At 41.4% G+C, this 21396-nt stretch overlaps 1 protein-coding gene across 2 annotated transcripts in view; it reads left to right on the top strand.

The window, feature by feature from the left end:
• Positions 1-10047: 10047 nt before the first annotated feature.
• Positions 10048-21396, top strand: part of Ttk (TTK protein kinase) — a 43427-nt gene continuing 32078 nt past the window's right edge. For both annotated transcript variants that reach the window (XM_041679695.1, XM_041679694.1), the window contains exons 1-4: positions 10048-10124; positions 11689-11842; positions 15683-15896; positions 16203-16309. In XM_041679695.1, coding sequence (XP_041535629.1) covers positions 11689-11842; positions 15683-15896; positions 16203-16309 — 475 coding nt within the window. In that variant the 5' untranslated portion in view covers positions 10048-10124. The remainder of the gene's footprint in view (positions 10125-11688; positions 11843-15682; positions 15897-16202; positions 16310-21396) is intronic.

The raw sequence follows: 21396 nt of genomic DNA, 5'->3' as shown, positions 1-21396 counted from the left end.
CAGTGTCCCTAGCTTTGCAGCTACTGTTACCATCATCACCACCACCATCATTGTCGTCGTTTTCATTTGCATTCAACACATATTCTCGGTGTGCAGGCAAAGCAATAAAATAACCAGACACTGTTCTGGTTCTTATAGAAGTCATAATCTGGAGTATAGCATGGATAAACACAAATCCGTTGGACGTTTTGTAACAGCTATTTCCTCTAAACTAGATGCCCTTTGGTGGGTTGGACACATTGGCAAAGAAGGACAGATCTAAGGATCTCATGCTCAAAGTATATGTGGTTAGGGAAAACAAACAGTAAACGCAAATGAACAGGATTACTATTGATAGTGATTTTTTTTTAAAAATCTGTGCAAGACTAAGCATAGGGATGTGATGAAGAATTTGAAGAAAATCATGGAGGTGCAGTGGCATTTCACTTGTATTTTAATAAATAAAACTTGTCTGAGCATCAGAAAAGTAAAATAGCCACACCAGCCAGCCTTATAGACTAGGCAACAACAACACACACCTTTAATCCCAGTAGCCACACCAGTTGCCATAGAAACCAGGCGTTAGTGGTGCACAACTTTAATCCCAGAGTTAGAGAGGATTATAAAATGGGAGGAGACAGCTCTCAGTCATGATCTCATTCTGAAATTCCTGAAGGTAAGACCATCATTTTCAGACTAAGGTTGAGGTAAGAGCCAGTAGTTGGTTGTTTTGCTTTTCTGCCCTTCAGGTTGAACCCCAATTTCTCTCTCTGAGTTTTTATTAATTGTGCTTCATGGAGGGCTTGTAGTTGCATGAGGTCTCATTAAAAGCATGACACAGGGCAGGGGTTGGGGGTGCTAGAGGGCATTCATTATTGGGAGAAGGCTCACAATGGCCTGTAACTCTGGCTTTGGGGTGACATAATGCTATTGTGCTCAGGTGCAATCCTCCTAAAGATATACATAACTTTAAATAAAAAATAATATTTCTCAGAAGAAAAGACAACATTTGAACATAAAAATGAACTAAGGATAACTCCTGAATATATATAAAGATCTATGGATGAGTATTTGGGCAGAAATTGCAACAAAATGAAGGGCCAGGAAACATCCATCTATGCTGAAGGAACAGAGACGACCCATGAGCCAGAGCTAGTGAAGGAGAAGAAAATGAGGCAAAGATGGTTTGCAGAACTGAAAAGTGTCCCCTTGGACCAGGAATGTAGAGCAGAGGTCAAGTGCTCGCCAACATATTCAAAGCCCGACTGCAGAAATGAAAAGGGAGTTCTTGCAGAGACTTGGAGGTTTTCCTAAAGAGCATGGTTTCACTTTTACATTTCCTAGGAAGGCCGAGTATTGTAAGCAAGGATCCATCATGAGCTGAGCAGTTACATCATACGATCTGATTCGCCTTCCCATCTTTAACATCACTGCCCGCCTCATTCTGCAAGCATTGAAGATGAGCTTCCTTAACCTGGTTTTGAGAAAAGGTCAAGTGTCACCACTTGGGAGCTTTCCACAAAGCCGGCTCTTCATGCCCTCTGTATTGAATATCTAAACTCCTGCCTACACAAGGGGTAGTAGGACACTTTTGCAGACATCAGTACAGATTTAGTCACTCCCTCTCTGTTGAAGAATTTCTTTTCCCAGACTGGCTATCTAGCTACTACTGCCTTTCCAAAGTTTCATGGAAACCAAATTTTGATGGCCTGTATCTTGCACTGAAGGTATTCTATAACTTTATAGATACACACACAACCTGTGACACAACAGAGTTTCACTGATACTGATGCAATAGAGGAGTAGAGTTCTCTTTCAAACCCAGTGTGGCCCAAGGAGCAGTAGAGGAAGATGTCAAACAAACAAACAAAAAGCCCACAGTACCACAGTATTATGGAGGAGCCACACATTCTTCCATGTGAACAGTTGTGAAAATCTCCAGGGGCTTTCAGAAATACTGAACAAATGTAGCCAAATGGCTGAAACTGAAAAGATTAACCACACCTAGTGGTAGAGTGGATATGAAGAGATTGAAAGGGTCATGCAAGGCTGGCTGAAGGAATGTACAATCTAATAACTTTGAGAAACAAAATTATAAATTATATACCTACCATATGATGGAGCCTCTCTATTTGCTCCAAAGAAAGTCAACTATACTCCATATCAAGGCTTGTATGTGAAGTCTCTTAGAAGCTTTACATGTAACAAGCCCAACTGAAAAGAATCTAAGTGTAGACAATCATGGAAACGGATTAGCAAACTGTCTTATTGTCATAAAGTAGAATAATGTTGGCAGTAAAAGGGAGTGGACAATCAGCACACACAACCCCATGAACAAGCCTCAAAATCATCATGAAATCAGATGAAACAAGGCAAAACAAACTGTTCGGTTGGGACTTCCAGCTCGCTCCTGCAAAAGCATTCATTTTTCTCTCTCTCTCCAAACCTCACCCTCTCATAAAATCTCCAATGGAGACAGTTAAGAAGCCCAGTTCTAATTCTGGTGGCGATGGGTGGGTCATCCCCAGAAGTTGACAGCTGCCTAAGACCCCACCTGAAAGCATACCATAATTGGACACAAACCCAGTTTGTGGTGGACACATCATCATCCCACGCCTCCAGAGTATGTAAGCTCCCTCCTTTAGATAAATCCCGTGATTTCCCCCTGTCCCCTCAACCCCCACCCCACACCTTCATCTCTAGGGACTGGAGGAGTTACCCAGTAGTTGCTTTGTTCAGAATAAACCTGGTCTTTTACTTTTTAATTCTGCTTGATCTGGCTTACTTTGTCAGTGGAGAAACCTATTATTAGGGTACAGAAAATATATTATGTCATTGTTGAATGATTCCATCGGTAGTAAATTATCCAAAATGCAAGCTTATGTATTTTGTATCTAAATGGATCCATGTGTCCCTGGGCCACAGATGGAGAGATATATGGAAGGGGAAAATAACCAAGGTAAATTGTGAAGTATTATTTTAACTGGGCAAAAACATGTTATATTTGTCTGTGTTGTGGAATATTACTTTAACTATGTGAAGGTGTGTTACATTTGTTTCCGCTGCCTTTGTTAACGATGCAAAGATGTGTTACATTTCTCTGTGCTGCATTTGTTTAATTATGTAAAGATGTGTTGCATTTGTTTCACCTTGCCTGCCTAAGGCACCTGATTGGTCTGATAAAAAGCCGAGCAGATCATTGCTAGTCAAAAGAGGGTTAGGCAGGGCTGGTGAGCAGAGAGAATAAATAGGAGGAGAAATCTACACTCGAAAAAATAGAGAAGAAGAGAACAAGCGAGAAAGAGGGAGACACACCAGGGCCAGAAGCCAGGCAACCCCCAGCCAGACATGGAAACAGAAGGAAAGTAAGATATACAGAGAGAGAGAGAGAGAGAGAGAGAGAGAGAGAGAGAGAGAGAGAGAGATCCTGTGCCAAAATGTAGATAAAGAGAAACAGATTAAGATAAGAGCTATGATAAGGCCCAAGCATTCATAACTAATAAGTCTTCATGTCATGTTTTAGGACCTGGTTGGTGACCCCCCCCAAAAGAACGCCCAGTATAAGGACATAAGAAAAATTTGAAAAAGAATGGTTGATACAACAGACACGCCTATGTAATTTTATCAAATAAAAAAATTTACCAACATTTGTAATTTCAATATGAATGATTTATTTTACATACCATCTGTATAAAACTTTTAATTATGTCTGTTTTATATATTCACTTCCTTCAAAAGTATATTACAGAATTCATATATATTCTCCCTCATTGATGAGCTAGCAACATTTTACCTGTGGCATAGTCAGTGAAACCTTTGCACTCTGCCCTGACACTCTCCCGACCTGCCATTGTGTGCACGGGACACAAATGTGCATTTCTATCTTCTTGCTACAGAATGATATAAAACATTCTACCACTCTGAGCTATCGATTTCCATGGGCGAGTCTGCTCTTCACTGTGCTTTTCTAACTGCAGATTTTGATGCATCCATGCTAAGCATCTAAGAGACTTTATTCTGCAAAATGCCCTTTTGACATAGTTCAGTCCTTTCTTGTAGTTTAAGTCTCAGGAATCCCAGACAGAAAAGTAGTGACATGGACAAGTATTAAGGCTTGAAGCTAAGCATCTGAGACCTTTTCAAGACCTAGAGTCAGGTAATGTAAAGGCGACGTAATGAGGAGGCCTGACTTTGCAGAGCTCCCCTGAAGAAAAGACATAAAAGCAAAGATTTGCTTAAGAACTGCAAAAGTGGCAGGTGCTGGAGAATGAGCAGGATTATGCCAGCTGAGGGGAAGGCATTTGGGAGGGATAACTTCTGTTTTATAAGAAACCCAGAGAGTAGTGATGGAAAGAGTATAGGATGTGGCTCAAGGCCCTGGGGAGATAGCTTAGTTGGTAAAGTACTTTCTTGCCAAGCATAAGGACCAGAGTTTAATCTCCAGAACCCAGGTACAGAAGCTGGGTGTGGTGGTCTGTCCTTGTAATCCCAACACTCAGGGAGGCAGAAACTGGGCTTCTCAGGAGCTTGCTTGCTGGTCAGCCAGTCTAGCCTAAGTGGCTAGTACCAGGCCAATTGAAAGGACCTGACTCAAGAGAAAGGGAATGACATTTGAGGCCAACCTCTGGCCTACCCACACACACACAAATATGCATATATAAATATGGCTTAGGAGGGAGCCAGAGCTCATAGATATAACAACAGGAAGACATCAAAGACATTAAAAAATCTGATTTATACATTTAGTGGGTCATTTGAAGGAGAACAGAATAAATGTGAATTGTGAAGACATGATCATGTTTTGTGTCAAGGAAAGATGGATGTGTTTAAAAGTAATGACAAGAAAAAGGTGCAACTGAGTGGTAGAGTACTAGCCTAGTATCTATGAGGCCCCACATCTAACCATCGGCTCCACATTAAAACAATGAAAGACCCTCAGGGACCTTTCCTCCGATGATGAAGACCCCAGAACCAGGACACTCCGAGACCAAACCACAGGATGCAATTAGCAAGAGGTTTATTGAGTAGACACAGGTACCTGCGGGCAGCAAGATCTCTTGGAAGACTTGCGCGCCTGCCAACTGGAGGGTGGGCTTTTTATAGGGAAGAGCAAAAAGCAAGTTTACAGAAGCAAAAGCGTGGTTATCGGAATGAGGTGGGGGGGGCATGAATGGTTTCCTCTCTCAGCATGGATCCTGTTTTGCAGTCAACCTGCTTTGTTGATGTCCTATCTTATCGATATCCTGCCTTGCAGTCTTCCTATCTCATAGACATCCTGCTCTCTCAAGCACATGGGATGTTCTTACGAGAGCAGGCTGGCTGCTGATCCGGAGAATTTTTTTTTTTTTAAGCAAACAGGACGTTCCCCCGGGAGCATGCTAGCTGCGGGTTTTGAGGAGGGGGTCTGTAGGGCCTTTCAACAACTGGGTGCACTGAGTCAAGAAACATAGTGAAAACGACAGTGCAAACTTAGGAACAAAAAGAAGACGATGTGGTTTCGAGGTCTTGGGTGATGCCCTGGATGTGATCCTTAGCACCATAAAATAAAGGGAGAAGGGGGCTTGAAAACGTCATGAAAGCAGATCAGAGGGCTTTTGGCACTGTTTCACTGTTTGATTTCGCTTTATTAATTATTCCACAGCCTTTTGGTACACTCACATCCTCCCGTATATCTTTACAGCACATAGCTATTAAATGATAATCTTACTCTGATGGTTATTATTAATTATCAATTTCTCAAGATCTAGAATCATCCAAGAGACAAACTTCAAGAACGCCTTCGAGGGAGATTCTAGATTGGGTTGATCAAGGTGAGAAACCCCAGATGTAGGTGGCACCACCCTAGGGGCTGGGCTCCTAGTGTGAAAGGGACCAAGAAGGCTGTGCCAGCATTTATCCCTTCGTTTCCTGACAGTGGGTGTGATGGACCAGGCCTCAAAGTCTTGCCGCCATGACTTCCCTGCTGTGATGGACGAGGCCCTCAAATTGTGAGCCAATTAAACCTGTCTTTACATTGTTTCTATCGGGGATTTTGTCACAGTAATGTGAAATGTGACTACCAACACTTCCTTTGGGATGGAGGATAGCTCAATAGTAGAGCTCTTACTTAGCGAACAGAGGCCCTGGGATTTGATCCTTAGCATTGCCAGCAAAATTTCAAGGTAATAAGCATTACTGAGGGACAGTCAGCTTGCAAACACTAGGCTAATTCTTCCACTCTCCCTAGATACAGCTCCTTCTGGACTGAATTATGTCTTCCCAAAACACAATCCACAATGTGATTATATTTAGAAGGAAGGCCTGTAAGGAGGTAATTAAGGTGGAATGAAGTCATAAGGGTGGAGTTCTAATCCAATAGGATTAGCATTTTTATAGGAAGAGCTACCACAGACAATTTGTCTCTGCCCCCACACAGGAAACAAACAGCAACCAAAACCCCTTGTACAGACAAAGTGACACCTTATTCACACTAAGGGAAGAGGCAACACAGGAAACTATTTCTGTTGGCACCTCACCTTGGGTTTCCAGCTTCCAGACTGTGAAAAATGTAATTGTTGTTTAAGCCATACATTTTCTAGAATTCCCTTCTGGTAAGAAAGTTGGTGAGTCCGTACTCTGACACGAAGATGCAAGACTGTTTGTCTGGTTCACTAGAAATATTCAATATTTTAAGTAAACCAGTATTTTAAGGGCCATCATCTTACTGCAAAACAGAATACGTCACAGGACAGCATTTTGTCTGTCATTTGCCTTTCTCTTCTTGGTTTATTTTCAGTCCTCTCCAGACAAACTGCCTGGGTCCTGGCAAAGTGCAGAATCCAGAGGAGATACTGTGCCGTCCACATGTTCCTATACAGAGCAGATTTATTATTCCAATTATATCCCATTTCTCCACTCTGAAGTTTTGGCAAGAACACGTCAGTTGTTAACTGTTCACATCTGTCCAGGCCTGCAAATTGGGTGTTGAAATGTGTTTTTAAAAAGTACTTGCATCCATCAGCGAATGAGGTCTGTCTTTATAACTGTATGAAGATTTGTGGTACGGAACCTGCAACTAGACTTCCAAGCTTTTGATCTCAACTTCCAGAGGACACACTCGCCTCAGACCCATAGGCGAGGATGCTTTCAAAACAGGTCCTCTCATTTTCAGAAATCACAGGCCATTTCCTCATGTAAGACAAGCTACTAGATCTGTCCATAGAGGTTTCTGCCCAGTTAGACTTCCTGGTTTTAGTGCTTCACTAGTTTAGCGTGATACCTTTTTTTATTCTTTCATTTTTATTTGATCTGTGTCTTCACATTTAAATTAGATAGCTGGGCATGGCAGTTCCAGCCACTACGGAAGCTCAAGCAAGAGTCTGAGACCAATGCAGAGAGACCGCCATCTGAAAACAAAATCAAATCAAACAAAATAATAACAACCTCTCCAGATGTATTGGGTTTCTTGTAGGTTGCAAATTGAGACTAGCTTCTTTTCTGAGAATTTTTTTGATCCTGTACATTTAATGCAATTATTGATATAGCTGAATTTCAACCTACCATTTTGATAATGTATTTTTTCCTGTTTTTCTCTTCCATTTTAGATGATTATGGATTGATTGCCCACTTTTCATTTTCATTTTTTTGCCCACCAGCAGCCCTAACTTTTTGTTTTCTTCTTAATTTTTGCTTGTTTTGTCATTTTTTGTTTTGTTTTTAGTGGTTACATTAGGTTTTTAGTAATACTATCATTATACGAATAGGATCACACACATTATTTTGGTGTGTATATGTGTGTGCATACTCATTGCAGATTCAGAATTACTTACCTGAAGAACTTTTTCAACTGTATCTTGTATTTTAGTACTATTGCTGATAAATTCTTTTATCATTTCTATGTATGAAAATATATTTTCTCAGCATAATGAATAATGCTTTTGGTGGATGGAGAACTTGTCTAAGCTGGCTGTACCCCCTTTTTCTCTTTAGGATTCTACAGACTTGGCTCTCCTATCTATATTTTGTATCGTCTTTATGATAGTTTCCTATGTGTAATTGCCTTTTAGACTTCAGTTGCTTTTAAGACTTTTTTCTTTATAAACCCTTTAAGCAATTTAGTCAGATATTCTGACTAAATTTAAGATATTCTGGAAATTATTCAATATGTTGGTTAATAGGTTTTTAAATCACAACTGAACAAACCGGCCAGTTTTTTTTCCTGTTTCTCCTTGTTTCCTTCAAAACCTCCAATTTTACGTACATTATAGCACTTTGTGCCACAATCCACCAATGCTTTTGTTCATTTTTGTCTCTGTGTTTAATTTTACATATTTTAAAATAAAGATCTTTGTATTATTTATAGGTGTGTGTGTATGTGTGTGTGTATGTGTGTGTGTGTGTTATGTACATGAACGCAGGTGCCTCCAAAGCTGGAGCTGGAGTTATAGGAGATTGTGAGCCCCTGATGTGGGTCCTCTGGGAAAGCCAGATGTGCTCTTAACTGCTGAGCCATCTCTCCTGCCCTTTTTTCCGTTTTTAAATTATGTTTCCAATCCTAGTGATTTTTTTCTTTCCCCAGCAAATTGGCTGCAAACCATATATAATGTAATTTCTACTGCGTTCCTTGGACAATTCATTTCCACACAATTATTTTGGTTTTTTTCTCACACACTCTGAATGACTCCTTAACATGTTCAGTTAAATTTTTCTCTTAGGTTTTAGAAGACATGAAATACAATAAAAATTACTATTTTAATGTTCTTATCAACCAATATGTCATCCGTGTCATTTCTGGATCCGTTTTAATTTATTCCTGCCCCCCCCCTTAACAGTTTAGTTTTCTTTTGCTTTTTGTTTTTCTTTCTTTTTCTGTTTTTGACTTTTTGAGACATGGCTTCTCTGTAGCTTTGGAGCCTATCTTGGAACTTGCTCTATAGACCAGGCTGTACTCAAACTCACAGAGATCCACCTGTTTCTGCCTCCCGAGTGCTGGGATAAAAGGCCTGAGCCACCACTGCCTAGTTAACAGTCTCATTTTTTTCTTTTCAAAGTCTGGTGATTTTCTTTTCCAGTTAGATCACAGATGTAAACAAGACCCCTGTTCAAGGCTTTTGTTTGTTTTTGTATTTCTATAAATACTGCTGAGCTGTGTTCAGGTCTGTAGTTAAGTTACATAGTCTGCAATAGTCTGATAATTTTAAGGTTTGTTTTTCAACTTTTGTGCTTGACCAAAGATGACTTTTTTTTTTTTTTGACAAGGTTTCTCTGTAGCTTTGGCGCCTGTCCTGGAATAGCTCTTGTAGACCAGGCTGGCCTCGAACTCACAGAGATCCGCCTGCCTCTGCCTCCTAGTGCTGGTTAAAGGCACGCGCCATCACTGCCCGGAAAAGATGGCTTATTATTTTTTTTTTAAGGGATTACTGCACTAAACCCTCTATTTATGTGGGTTTCACACCCTTGGATTTAACCAACTGTAGATGAACTTTTTTTTTTTTGCTTGCATCTGTATTGAACAGACTTTTCTTGTCGATATTCCCTAAATAATGTTGTATAACACCTATTCATATCATATCTATATTGAATCAGGTGTTACAATGATGTAGAGACCATTCATTTTAAACTATTCTGGAAGGTGGAAGTGGTGGCGTACGCCTTTAATCCCAGCACTCTGGAGGCAGGGGCGCTGGGTAACAGACAGGAAGCCTATAGCCAAGCTATTCTAAGCGCAGCACCCCAGGGAGGGAGGAGGTCAGGAGCGCTGAGTGTGCAGCCTGGGCAGTCAAGGCGGAAGGGGCATCAGAATCCTAACAAAAGGCAGGATGGGCTTTGGGGTGAAGACGAGGTCGAGGCTCCCTGGAGGGTGTTGGAAGAGCCTGCGGCGGAGCGCCAAAGCCCCTGACTCCAGGCCGATGGACCCAGGCGGGAGGTGAGAGGCTGCGAACTGCCATCCCAGGCAGACCGGGATAATTCCCCGGGACTTTTGCAGGTGGGTGCGCCCGGCCTCCACGCAGGAGGCGGCGCGGCACACGGAACCAATCACGAACGGCGTTGCCACGTGATGAGCCGTAACCAATCGGAGGGGGCGTCGAAGTCAGCGGGGAAATTCAAACGTGGCTCCGGAGAGGAGTTGGGGCTCGGCAGTTTGCGTCCTTGCTCGGCCTCCCGAGGTGAGTGCAGCGGAGCGGGCGTTGCGGAGCGGCTACAGACGCGGGAGGCTGCGGGGCGGTGATGGCGACGGGCGCTGGGGACCCGGGCCGGCCGGGCGGGAGCGCTGGGCGGCGGTGAGAGCTGCATGATCCGGGTCTGGGAGTGGGAAGAGGGGCCCGGAAGTGGGTGGGAAGCGGGCGGGACTGACTGCGCACCCCTCACAACCTGCCTCTGCTGGCTGGGAGCTGGGAGGAGGTGGGGAGCCCCTTGCTGCCTTTCTCGCCTCGTTTCTGCCGTGGGCTTGAGTTACTGCGTTGTGGAGAATCGGTAATGGGCGCGACAGGAAGAAAGACAGTTAAAAACATCTTCGCTCGAGTCATCGTTAGGAGAGAATTTTATTTTAAAAGCGTCATCTTAAACTGCAAGGATGTCTGTTAAACATCACAATTAAACATGCCAAAGGAGAAGCCATGTTGTCACAATGCCCACTTACCCCCCCAGACACCTCAAACCCACCCTTGCTGACCTTCTAACCCCCCCTTATTTTCTTTTTATTAAACAAGAGAAAGTAGACAGATACATGTTGGTAAATGCTAACTGTCTGTATTCACATAGACACAGTGTAATCTCTGAGCCCAATATACAGAGAAAGGAAAAAAAGCTAGAATTCTATTATTTGGAGTTCACATTCTCTGTTGTAACTTTATTTTTAATTTTTTTATTTTTAGTTTTTTGGTTTTCACTGGAAGGAAAAGATGCTCATTTTAAATGTTGAAGCATACAAGTTGCTTTGTTACAATAAAAACCAATGTGTACACAAAGAAAAAACAAAACAAAACAAAAAAAAAAACATCTTCGCAAAAAAAGCTGGGGATTTGCTCAGTGCTGCGACACTACCTTAATCCTTGCGTTAGAATTGCAAAGGCGCAAATCACAGCTTTGTCAGGGACAGAACTGTTGAAAGTCAATCAGCGGAAGGATGGCTTTTCTTCTTGCTTTGTATTCTCAATGTCGGTGAATACTCAGGCAGAGTAGGTAACCAAAGGGGCAACTTATTCTCAGTACCTAACGGGTTCCATACTTCTATCACTCCCAGAATTCAAGAGAACACTTCCTTTCTCTTGTTTTTAATGAAAAAATCTATAGACGGCCCCGAGAAAATAATTCTGGAAAAAAAATAGTGAAAGGAAGACCTTCAGTGAAATGAAGTTTTAAAGGGCATCCGCTGGGCACGGTGGTGTATGTATTAATCCTAGCACCAGGGAGGCGAAAGAAGAAGATGAATTAAGACCAGCCGCAGGCACGTAGACAGATCAAAGCCATCCTAGGCTACTGGACACCTTGATTCAAACACACAAACAAAACTCATGGCCAGCATTTGTCTTCCAGATACATGCAGTGTACTGTCATTGATAGTATATTGGGATGTGTTTGGCTTGTTGAAACTTTTCTGGTAAATTGTAAACCCATGTCTTTGTGTGTTTTGTTTGGTTTTGGTTTGATTTTGGTGCTCCACTGTCACCAATAACAATGACATTTAGATATGTTTACAAAGTTAATGTTTTGTTTTCTTCGTTCTGGAAGATGAATTACAATTTAGAAATGGAGGCTGAAGAATTAGATGGCAGGAAGTTGACAATTGATTCCATAATGAACAAAGTAAGAGATATTAAAAATAAGATAAAGGAAGACCTTACTGATGAGCTGAGCTCGAATAAAATCTGTGCTGATCCTACAGGTGAGTTTTTCTTTTCTTTAACAAACAAACAAAACTCCCAACTTTTTTGAGTGCCTCTAAGGTAAAGAAAAGAGATCAACCACTGTTTGTTGCCTAACATGGTTTTTTTTTTTTCTTCAGAAATTTATGGCTATCCATTAGACTGTACTTCATACTTTATCTTTTTTGTTGATAAATATTACAAACTTTTCTGCTGTCCAGGGAGAGGCAGGGGGATGCATCAAGGGCATGGTAGGGTGCCTTATACCGTTATCCCAGCACTTGGGGATTTGAGGCAGCAAGATCTCAAGTTTATGGCCAGCGGGGGAAATACAGTAAGGCCCAAATCAAAAACTCAAAACAACAACAAAAAAGCATCATTTATTAGTGTACTCACCGGTAGTTTTCTTAACTGTTCTGCTCCTGCCAGCTGGCTGTGTTGGCTAATCTGCCTGCTCGCCTTACACGTGCAGGGTTTTTTCTTTTTGTTTATCTGCTCCTTTTTTTTTTATGGGCTGAGGAAGGCTCATGAATTTTACTAAAGTTATATTTAAATTTTTTTTTGATTTATGTGTGAATGTGTTACTGGCACATAGGTGTGTATACCACTTTTATGCTTGGTGCTCTTGAAGGTTAGGAGAGGGTCTGGATCCCCTGGAACTGGAGTTATGGGAGTTGTGAGCCACCATATGGGTGCTGGGAATGGAACCTGGCTTTTCTGCAAGAGCAACAAATCCTCTTAACTCCAGTCTCCTTAAAGTTATATTTAATCTTAACACCGAACTCTGGATTTGAAGGGTCCTCCTATTGGTCTTGTGGCTTTCCCACCCCCTTTCCTCTGTTAGCCCTCTTATAGCCAGAGGTCCCTTCAGTCCCAAACAGGTGTCACTTTTACCTCTTCCTACTTCTAAATGTCCGCTTGCGTGGCCTTCCCTAATGTGCCTGTTTCAGACAGTTACCTACTGAGGTGGGAGTGTGTCCCCTTGTGCTATTTATACAGCCAGCCCGAATTCATTTCATGTATAATTTTATCTGTATGTTTAGATACCGTTCTGTTCTCCACTAGAGTGCTGTTTCCCTGAGGACAGTTTCCAATCTGTTGCTCTGTCCAGGGCTTAGAATGAAGCCTGGTATGAAGTTGGCACTTAGTGGGTGATGACAGCTGAGTGCGTAATGCACTAGCTTTGTCAGAAGCATTAGTCTCACAAGCTGAAGTCTTTATTCTTCAAATGTTTGATGTCATTTGAGTGCCAGCATATCACAGGATAAGACAGAGATGCTCTGTGTTCCATCTTTATAAACTGTGGGTTAGAACTTAGTAACTATGTGGATGGCGGGTCAGGAAAAATTGGCAACAATGTCTGAATGCATGGTAATTGAAATTTAATTCAAAGGCAAATGTACGATAAATCCAAGGTGCTTCTGCCTCTATGTGCCCATGTTGCATTGCTCAGCTGCCCTGTAGCCTCGGTTCCAAGTGCCCAGTGTGTGTACTTTGCACTGTGCACAGAGTCCCACCACTCAGTGCTGGTAAACACTGTCTGCAATCCCTTGGCTCAGATTTGAGATGATCGCATGTTTTAACTGTGCATATGAAGTTTCTTGCTCTTACAGAAATGCAATAGTTTAATGATGAACAGCAAAGCTTTTAACATTTTCCCACTGTTATTCCTTATGGGTATGAAATTACCATTATCTTTGGATTGTAATATGTTAGAATGCTTGATTTTAAAAGTTGCAGGTTTGCTGACTTAAATTTCATTTAAAAATGTTAATTTATGCTTAGGATTAGAACAGAATTTCCAAGAGTTTTTAAAATTGCCATGAATGTATTTCTTCCATTTTGTACTATATATTTATGGTAAGTGACAATCTCAGCATTGATGATAATAAAATCAAAATACTGATCAGTTTAGAGAACACTAGAGATATTCCTTGCCTTCCAATTTCAAATATTCAGCCAAGATTTTATTTTTTGCGTAAAATATAAATAAATGCATCCATTTTATTAGGATATAGGTTTGCCTTCATTCTTTGTTTTGTTTTGTTTTTTGAAAAAGGGTTTCTCTGTAGCTTTGGAGCCTGTCTTGGAACTCACTCTGTTGACCAGACTGGCCTCGAACTCATAGAAATCCACTTGTCTTTGCCTCCCAAGTGCTGGGGTTAAAGGCGTGCATGGCCACTGCCCGGCTTTGCTTTCGTTCTTGATAAATGGTAAAATTTATATGTGACAAAATTATTTTGAAATAGGTTGATTTATGTTATTGTCAATAAATGTTCAATTTGTATGTCTGTTTTATATTCTTGCATCCCTGGTAGTAGCTTAAAAATTTCTCAGGTGAAAGGGGATTGCAGATTTGGAAGCACTCTCTGTTCAATAGAGAGGTTGGTTGGTGCCCAGAGGGCTTGGGAATCTATCTCCAGATCACAAATGACAAAATGCATTTTTTAGGTATTTCACAAAGTAGCTTTTAGGAAAATAGTAGAAGATAAACTGAGAAATTAAGTTAGGATTCGGCCAAATTAAATTCAGAGTGAGAAAGCAAAGTCCTGAGTGAGGTGTTCTGGCAGAAAGCAAGAAGAGTCATTTTTGTCTGTAAATGAGGTGACAGCTCCTTTGGGAAACTATAATTTATAAGTACTTAGTAACCACTAAAATATCCTAATTAGGAGATTGGCAGGTAAGTTTCTTTAAAAACAAAACAAAAACAAAACAACGAGTCAGCACTGAATAAGTGCGTTACCAAGTGAAACTATGCTTGGCGGATTTAACCCAGGACTGTGTACACTAGGCAGGACAGGCTTGGTTGTTGAATGCCTTGAAACTCAACACCCAGAAGGTAGAGAGGGGACCAGAGGTACAAGGTCACCCTCCGCTAAGTATTGAGTTGTATACTACCTGGGCTATATGAAACTCTGCTATAAAAACAAAACAAGCTTGTCTGAAATTTATTTTCTTGTTGTGGTTTTGGTTTATTTATTTTGAGACAGTCTCCCTGTAGCCATTCTGGTACGGCTGTGTAGACCAGACTGATCTCAAAACTCACAGAGATACTCTTACCTCTGCCTCCCCAGCCCTGGGATGAAAAGTGTGCATCATCATGCCTCGCTTGAGGTTTATTCTTGCTGTTCTATGTAGGATGAGATTTCACAGCACGAAAACTAATGCCTACAAGAAGCCCTGTAGGATCTGAAGGCAGGGATTGGTGAGACCAGGAAATTAGAAGGGCGTTTAAGAGAAATGTAGGAAACTTGGAAGAAGAGAAAGAAGAAAGCCTTAGTGCTCTTGTTCCTTAGCTTCTCTGATTGTAGTTTAAGTAAGTTTGAGGTACATGGAACTAATGTTGGCTATTATTATTACTATTACCCAGGAAAAGTTGTGTCAAGCCAGAGGCTCAAACTTCTGAAACGTGAATTAGATGATTGATAGAGAATTTTTCAGTGTGAATTCTCACAGTTGAAAATAGTGAGATATGACCTGGAGAGATGGCTCAGTGATTAAAGTACTGGCAGAGGACCCAAGTTCAATTCCCAGCTCCTATACTGCAGTTCACAACTGTCTCTGTTTTTAAGTTTATAATTACATAGTTTAGACAATCCTAAAAAGATATCTCAAGACCTCTGGCTTCCCAGAGCACCGAGCATGCATGTGGTGCACAGACATACATGTAAGCAAAACACCCATACACCCAAAATAAATTATTTTAAAAATAAATAAAATCATGAATTAAAATAGTAATGTGCTTATGTACATTGGCAGTATTGTAAATGCTTAGCTATAATTTGGAGGGCACTGTAATTTGTTTACTATTTATCTGTTTCTCTGTTGTAATTCTTTTTCTCTTTATTCATATAATACAGAAACGGTTAACCAAATTATGATGATGGCGAACACCCCAGAGAACTGGTTGAATTTCTTGCTGAAACTAGAGAAGAACAGTGTCCCCCTAAATGATGCTTTTTTAAATAAGTTGATCGGTCGCTATAGTCAAGCAATTGAAGCCCTTCCTCCAGATAAATATGGCCAGAACGAGAGCTTTGCTCGAATCCAAGTCAGACTTGCTGAATTAAAAGCGTAAGTTTTAGCTTAGAAACTATACTTAACCAACTATATATGTACTACATTATAAAGAGAGAAGGTTAAAACTTGTAATTTGTGTTTTTTAACCCAAGACTTTTGTTTTAATATAAATGTTTTCCTGTGGATATAGATTTTTCAAAGTTGCAGAGTTTAGAAAGTTCCTAAAACAGTGCACAAATGTCACCGAGGGTTTTTTATTTTTGCATAAACAATAATCCATGTCTTTGAAAAGAGAAGTTATCAAGGGTAGGTAACTTTGTCCTTTTGGGATTTTTTAAATTTGGGTATGTTTTGTTGTAGTATTCAAGAACCTGATGATGCTTATGACTACTTTCAAATGGCCAGAGAAAACTGCAAGAAGTTTGCTTTTGTGCATGTGTCTTTTGCACAGTTTGAACTGTCTCAAGGTAATCTGAAAGTGTCACGAGTACACTTTAAGTGAAAGCCTGTCCTAGTGTACGTAGTGTTGAATCATAGATTTGAAGTGAACAGTTAAAGCGGAAGTACTGCAGTTGAGCAGATGAGAGCGTGGAACGGGCGTGCTTTGTGGTGTAAGTAGAGTGTGCACTCTGCTCTCTGCTCACAAGGAAAGGTCTGTGGAAATAAACCCCGACTTCTGAAGCAAAGCTTTCTCACTGAGTATTTGTAGAATACAAATACTGGAACTTAGATAAACTTGTCTAGTCTGTGTGTCCTAGCCCTGGAGGGTGTGTTAAAATAATACTCTAACCTTGACCTGGTGGATCTCCCTAATACCCCACTGCAAGAACTTTTCTTCTGCTTATGTGATTCTTCATAGTCTGCCTTTTGCTATAAGGCCAAAGCATCTTTTCTGTGAGACATTTTATAAGCTTGTTAAAAATTATAATCTTTGTTTAACTTTCTTTTTATTTATTCTTTGTGTCTTTCACATCATGCGTCTTGATCCTTTTCATTTCCCATCCTTGAGTATGCGCCCTCTGCCCTTGCAGCACCCACCCCCACAAAATATAAGTGAAAAAAGAAAAGGGGGGGAATCTCATCACAGAAGCTGTAGTGTGACACAGGGAGTCACGCAGTAAATCCTTTTATCAGTATATCTTCACTTGCAAGTGTTCATTGCAAAGAATGTTTAGTTTGAGGCCTCTGGTTTCTGCTACAGCAGTGATGCTGGGCCCTCACTGGAACCCCTGTTGGTTATCCTGCTGTTACCCTGTATCATGGAGATCCTGCAGCTTTGCGTCTACAGGATCTGTCTCTTCACGTGCTCCAGCAGATCACAGATCGGGTGGATATTGGGGGATATTATGGGACCAACCCATAACCCCGGTTCTAGGCCTGGGTAGTTGCAGTGTTGGTCAGCCCTCCCTTGTCTCTCACCACCGGGGTGAACTCTCCTGCATTGTTCCTGCAAGTTCACCCCTTGCAGGCCATGGGCGGGGCTTGTTCTGCTTTCCTGTCCTCATGGCCTGCTCTATTGTGTTACCCAGACTGGGTATAGGGCCACTCTCCTGAGTGCTGCAGCAAAGGAGGAGCAGGGCTAGCACTCCCTCTCTCATGACCTCAAGGTCAAGCATTGGTGGACAGAAGAGGGGAGGGAATCTCACTCCCACCTGTGCCACCACGTGACTGATGGGTCATAGGGACAGCTCCTCCTTACTCACCCATGCCTCTGCCGATAGAGTTAACTCTGTTGTGCTGCCTACATGAGGTGCAAGGCCTGCTCTCCCAACTGTTGCAGCTGGTGGTGGGTAGGGGCATCCCTGAGACATTTTTAAGCTGCCTATTCCATAGTATTTTTCCCCTCATATTCTGGGGATCTTTGTACCTGATTTGATTTTATACCTGATGTGACTAAAGTAAGGTTTATTCAAGGCAAACTCCTCCCCAGGTTTGAGGTGGAAAAAAACATTGAACAACTCAGACATGGTTTGGGAATCCTCAGTTTACCGAGGGGTTTCCCAAGTTCTAGTAATCAAATCTGTAGTGTACTGTGTATTTATAAAACACACATTTTCCTCCTAGAGAAACTGATATCTCCTTGCTTTTTTTTTTCTTTTTTTATTGAGAAAAGGAGAAAAAAAAAACAAGTTTCCACTTCCTCCCAGCCTCCCATTTCCCTCCCCCTCCTCCCCCCCTACGCCCCCTCCTCCCCCCCTTCTCCCCCTCCCCCAACTCCTTTCCCCCTCCCTCTCCAGTCCAAAGAGCAGTCAGGGTTTTCTGCCCTGTGGTAAGACCTAGGACCTCCCACCTCCGTCCATATCTAGGAAGGTGAACATCCAAACTGGCTGGGCTCCCACAAAGCCATCACATTACGTAGGATCAAACCCCCGTGCCTTTGTCCTTTGCGTCTCATCAGCCCTCATTGTTCGCCATGTTCAGAGAGTCCAGTTTTATCCCATGCTTTTTCAGTCACAGTCCAGCCGGTCTTGGTGAGCTCTCAATAGATCAGCTCCACTGTCTCAGTGGGTGGGTGCATCCCTCGTGGTCCCGACTTCTTTGCTCATGTTCTCCCTCCTTCTGCTCCTCATTGGGACTTTGGGAGCTCAGTCCAGTGCTCCAGTGTGGGTCTCTGTCTCTATCTCCATCCATCACCAGATGAAGGTTCTATGATGATATGCAAGATATTCGTCAGTATTGCTATAGGATAGGGTCATTTCAGGTTCCCTATTCTCAACTGCCCAAGGAACTAACTGGGGACCTCAGCTTGGGCACCTGGGAGCCCCTCTAGGGTCAGGTCTCTTGCCAACCCTAAAGTGGTTCCCTTAACTAAGAATTGTGGTTCAACTATGTTCATAGCAGTATTATTTGTAATAGCCAGAACCTGGAAACAACCTAGATGCCCTTCAATGGAAGAATGGATGAAGAAAGTATGGAATATATACACGCTAGGGTACTACGCTGCGGTAAAAAACAATGACTTCTCGAATTTTGCATGCAAATGGATGGAAATAGAAAACACTATCCTGAGTGAGGTATCCCAGACCCAAAAAGATGAACATGGGATGTACTCACTCATAATTGGTTTCTAACCATAAATAAGGGTCACGGAGTCTACAATAGGTGAATCTAAAGAAGCTAAGTAAGAAGGGGAACCCAAGGAAAAACATATAGTTATCCTCTTGGCTAAGGGAAGTAGACAAAATTGCCGGGGAGAAAATTGGGATCTTGGGGTGGGGTGGGTTGGGGGTAAGGGGAGATGGGGAGAGAAAAGTTAGAAGGGAAGGAGGTCGGGCCTTGGGAAAGCAGGAGGATTGGGATAAAGGAAGGTTGGACAGGGGAGCACGGAACCACAATTCTCCTTGCTTTTTATGGTAGGTCCGGTCAGGCCTTTAAGACCCAGTGGCCTTTCAATAGTAGCTGTAATGGAGAACGAATAAACTGAGCTGTCTATAAACACAAAGCTAAATCCCTGAAGCGTAGCAGTAGCTGCCAGGTCAAAATTGTGATTGCTTTGAGCAGGGCGGATAGACGGCTGCTGGAGCTAAGCAGCTTCCTGGGATCTGTGCCCAGACTGCTGTCTGCCTTTAGAGGGGAAGGGGATCCCAGCATTTTCCAGAGGCTCTCATGACTTTTTGACTTGAGTTAATAAGGTCTTAAATTATTGGTGCTTCTCTAAGTATTTAGGTTTACTAAAGTTCTCAGTTACATGCAATTTTTTCACGTTTCTCAATAAACATAAGGATTTAATTGTTAAAGGTTTTTGTAGGGCATGTGTTATATGCTGAGTGAGTGCATCTTCCCTACCCCAGTTCTCCCCACCTGCCTTTTTCTCTCCCTCTCCCTCTCCCTCTTTAATCACCTTTGTTCCCCCAGTCAGTTTTACTTCTATTTGCATATATATATATATATATATATGATTTTATGTTACTGTATAAAAATCTAGGGCCATAAAAGAAAAAAATGATATTTAGCTAAGATCAGCTTGGTTTGCTTAATATGATTGTCTCTAGTTGCATCCATTTTCCTGCAAAGGTCGTAACTTCATTCTTTTTTTGGCTGAAAATAATTTCATTGGGTATATATACCACATTTTTGTCATCCATTTCTCTGTTAGATACCCATCTTTATTTCATGGCTTAACTGTTGTGACTAGTTTTCTGTTTTATGTGTATGAGTGTTTTGCCTGCTTGTATGTTCTTGAGCCATTTATATACCTGCAACCCATAGAAGTCTGAGGAAGGCATCGGGTCCCCTGAAACCGGAGTTCTAGATGGTTGTGGGCTACCCTGTGAGTGCTGTGCACCAAACCCTGGTTCTCTACAAGAACAAGTGTTAAACTCTGAGCCACATCTCTAGCCTTGCCTATACTGCTGCAGCAAACACTGCTGTGAAGTCTCTCTGTTTTATATTATATGTCCTTTGAGTAAGTGAATACCCAGGAAATAGTTGGACCATGTGTTAAGTCTGTTTCTAGTGTTCTGAGAAGCCTTGGTACTGATGTCCACAAAGATTGGGCTAATTTATATTCCCATCAGTGGTGTATAAGAATTTTCTTTTGTCCACCTCCGCACCTACATTTATTGTTTGTATTCTTAGTGACTCACGTACTCCAGTCAGAACTGGAATAGGATGGATTCTTGATGCAGTTTGATTTGCGTTTGTCTGGTGACTAGTGAAGTTGAACACGTTCATGTATTTATTGACCACTTGTATTTTTTCCTTTACGGCTGTCTTTCCTTTTCATTAGCTTATTTATTGTTTGATTTATTTTCTTAGTTGTTGTTTTTTTAAGTATTTTTATATTCTGGATATTAGACCTCTATTAGATGCATAGCTCGCAAAGATTCCCATGTTATAGGTGGTTTCTTTACTTTGATTAACTATCTCCTTTGTTGTATGGAAACTTTTTAATGTCATGAGGTCTCATTTGCCAGTTTGGCCTCGGTTCTCCAAGATCTGGGACTCCTTTCAGAAAGTCTTTTCCAATAGTGCTATCTTGAAGTGTTATCCCTACTTTATATTCTCTATACCCTAAGGACCACATTCATAGCACTATAGCCCATGGGTTCCGTTGTTGTTGATCACATCCTGTGTGATACATGATGTACGCATTGAATATTTATCAAATATTAGGGATAAATTTGCATTTGAAAGAAAATTTGTATGTAATTTTTCTTGGTTATTTTGTATTTTGGCAGTTGTGTGTAGATTAGTCTAACAGCGGGTGTTAGCCCTTTGTCCTTTTTATGTAAAGAAGAGGCTTTAACAAATTTTTAGTCTTGATGACTAAATGTTACAATGAATAGTTTTTTATAACAAATGACTGTTACTAGTACTGCTGTACTACATAGAATGGTTGAGATGTTTCTAATTGCTGTAGTTGGGTTTGGGTTTTTTTTTGTTAATTTATTAAACTTCTAAATGGTGTTTCAGTGATGGACAGGAATTGGTATGGAGGAATTGAGTATATGTATGAGAAGTGAGAAATTACTTATTTGTTTGCCTGTGCAATAATGTGAGTCAGTCTGCTCCCCACCCCCTAGGCACTAATGAGTAAATAAGAAGCTGGAGA

Source organism: Microtus oregoni, unplaced genomic scaffold, assembly GCF_018167655.1.
Source record: "Microtus oregoni isolate MIOR12 unplaced genomic scaffold, Mior012 000032F_ref0000030, whole genome shotgun sequence".
NCBI lineage: Eukaryota > Metazoa > Chordata > Mammalia > Rodentia > Cricetidae > Microtus > Microtus oregoni.
This window is presented reverse-complemented; position numbering and strand designations above follow the sequence as displayed.